Source organism: Sinocyclocheilus anshuiensis, unplaced genomic scaffold (genome assembly GCF_001515605.1).
Source record: "Sinocyclocheilus anshuiensis isolate Anshui unplaced genomic scaffold, SAMN03320099.WGS_v1.1 scaffold481, whole genome shotgun sequence".
Classification (NCBI taxonomy): domain Eukaryota; kingdom Metazoa; phylum Chordata; class Actinopteri; order Cypriniformes; family Cyprinidae; genus Sinocyclocheilus; species Sinocyclocheilus anshuiensis.
The window spans coordinates 153,003-154,045 of NW_015539907.1; the positions used below are offsets into that span (position 1 = coordinate 153,003).

A 1,043-nucleotide genomic window follows, 5' to 3' on the forward strand; every position below is an offset into this window, starting at 1 on the left:
AGTCATCCATTAACTCCATCATCAGCACTTGATCATTAGTGCCATCAGGTTCTCCCTCACCTGGCACTGGAAGTCTACTCAGCGCATCAGCATTTTGGTGGTACTTTCCTGGCTTGTACACAATGTTGTACTGATATGCTTGTAACATCACAGCCCACCTTTGCACTCTGGGTGATCCCATTTGGGGAACTGCCTTCTTCTCACTGAACAAATTGATCAAGGGCCTTTTTTTTCATGGCATAAGGCACAGATCTAGGTCTGAAAAACATGAAGAGTAGCAGTAGTGCCCCTTATGTCCCAAGCTCCTCTTTGAACACTTCCTCATGCTTGGATAGCACCTGTTGCAACGTCATCATCTCCGACGGAAGCAAAGGGTAACCTCATCTTCGATTCCATTAGCCACGAAAAATTGCTCCAGTATTTCGGAGTACTCTTCCCATGTTTGAGCTTTTGCATCAAATGCTGCTAGTGAGCCAATAGTTCCTGTAGCCATGGTTCGTCTTCTTCTCTTTATCCCTTTTTAGATTCGTCTGTTTCCCCCACAGCCAGTTATCAGCACATTGCGCTCTCTCTCCCTCTTTTTTTATGTACTCAATCTCTTGTCATCACAGACTTTCAGCTTCATCCTCGTTGCCAAAAATGTAGTATCTTGAATAATCAGGCTACTACATGAACTGAGTTGAAGTTGACTCTTTACGTTCAGTTTGCAGCAGTTTTAGTAACAGACATAAACACTGCATATACATCCCGCATGGGACATCTTCTTCAACTAACTCTTGAACTATTCAGATAGAACACAACATTTGTAATACAAAAACAACACCTAGTGGTTACTCCAGGATACTACACACATATAGCGCGATCTGAACCCTAAACACCTTTTGTCAAAAAAGCCGGTTTTGTCCGCTTTCAAGGCATCGCGAGTTCGTGTTTTACTGCAGAAGCCGACAAGCGCCCTTGTTGTTTTTGAACTGAAGCCGATAAGTCCATTTTAGCGAATCAGCGCGCTGTATTCAGGTCAGGTGACAAGGCTACTTTCACTT

The 1,043-nt window shown here is 43.6% G+C and overlaps 1 protein-coding gene across 1 annotated transcript in view; it reads left to right on the forward strand.

Moving 5' to 3' along the window:
* The first annotated feature begins 267 nt into the window (after positions 1–267).
* The window catches only part of LOC107686322 (uncharacterized), a 16,569-nt gene continuing 15,793 nt past the window's right edge, over positions 268–1,043 (forward strand). Inside the window, exon 1 of the mRNA XM_016483289.1 lies at positions 268–374. Within this exon, the coding sequence (XP_016338775.1) occupies positions 268–374 (107 nt within the window). The remainder of the gene's footprint in view (positions 375–1,043) is intronic.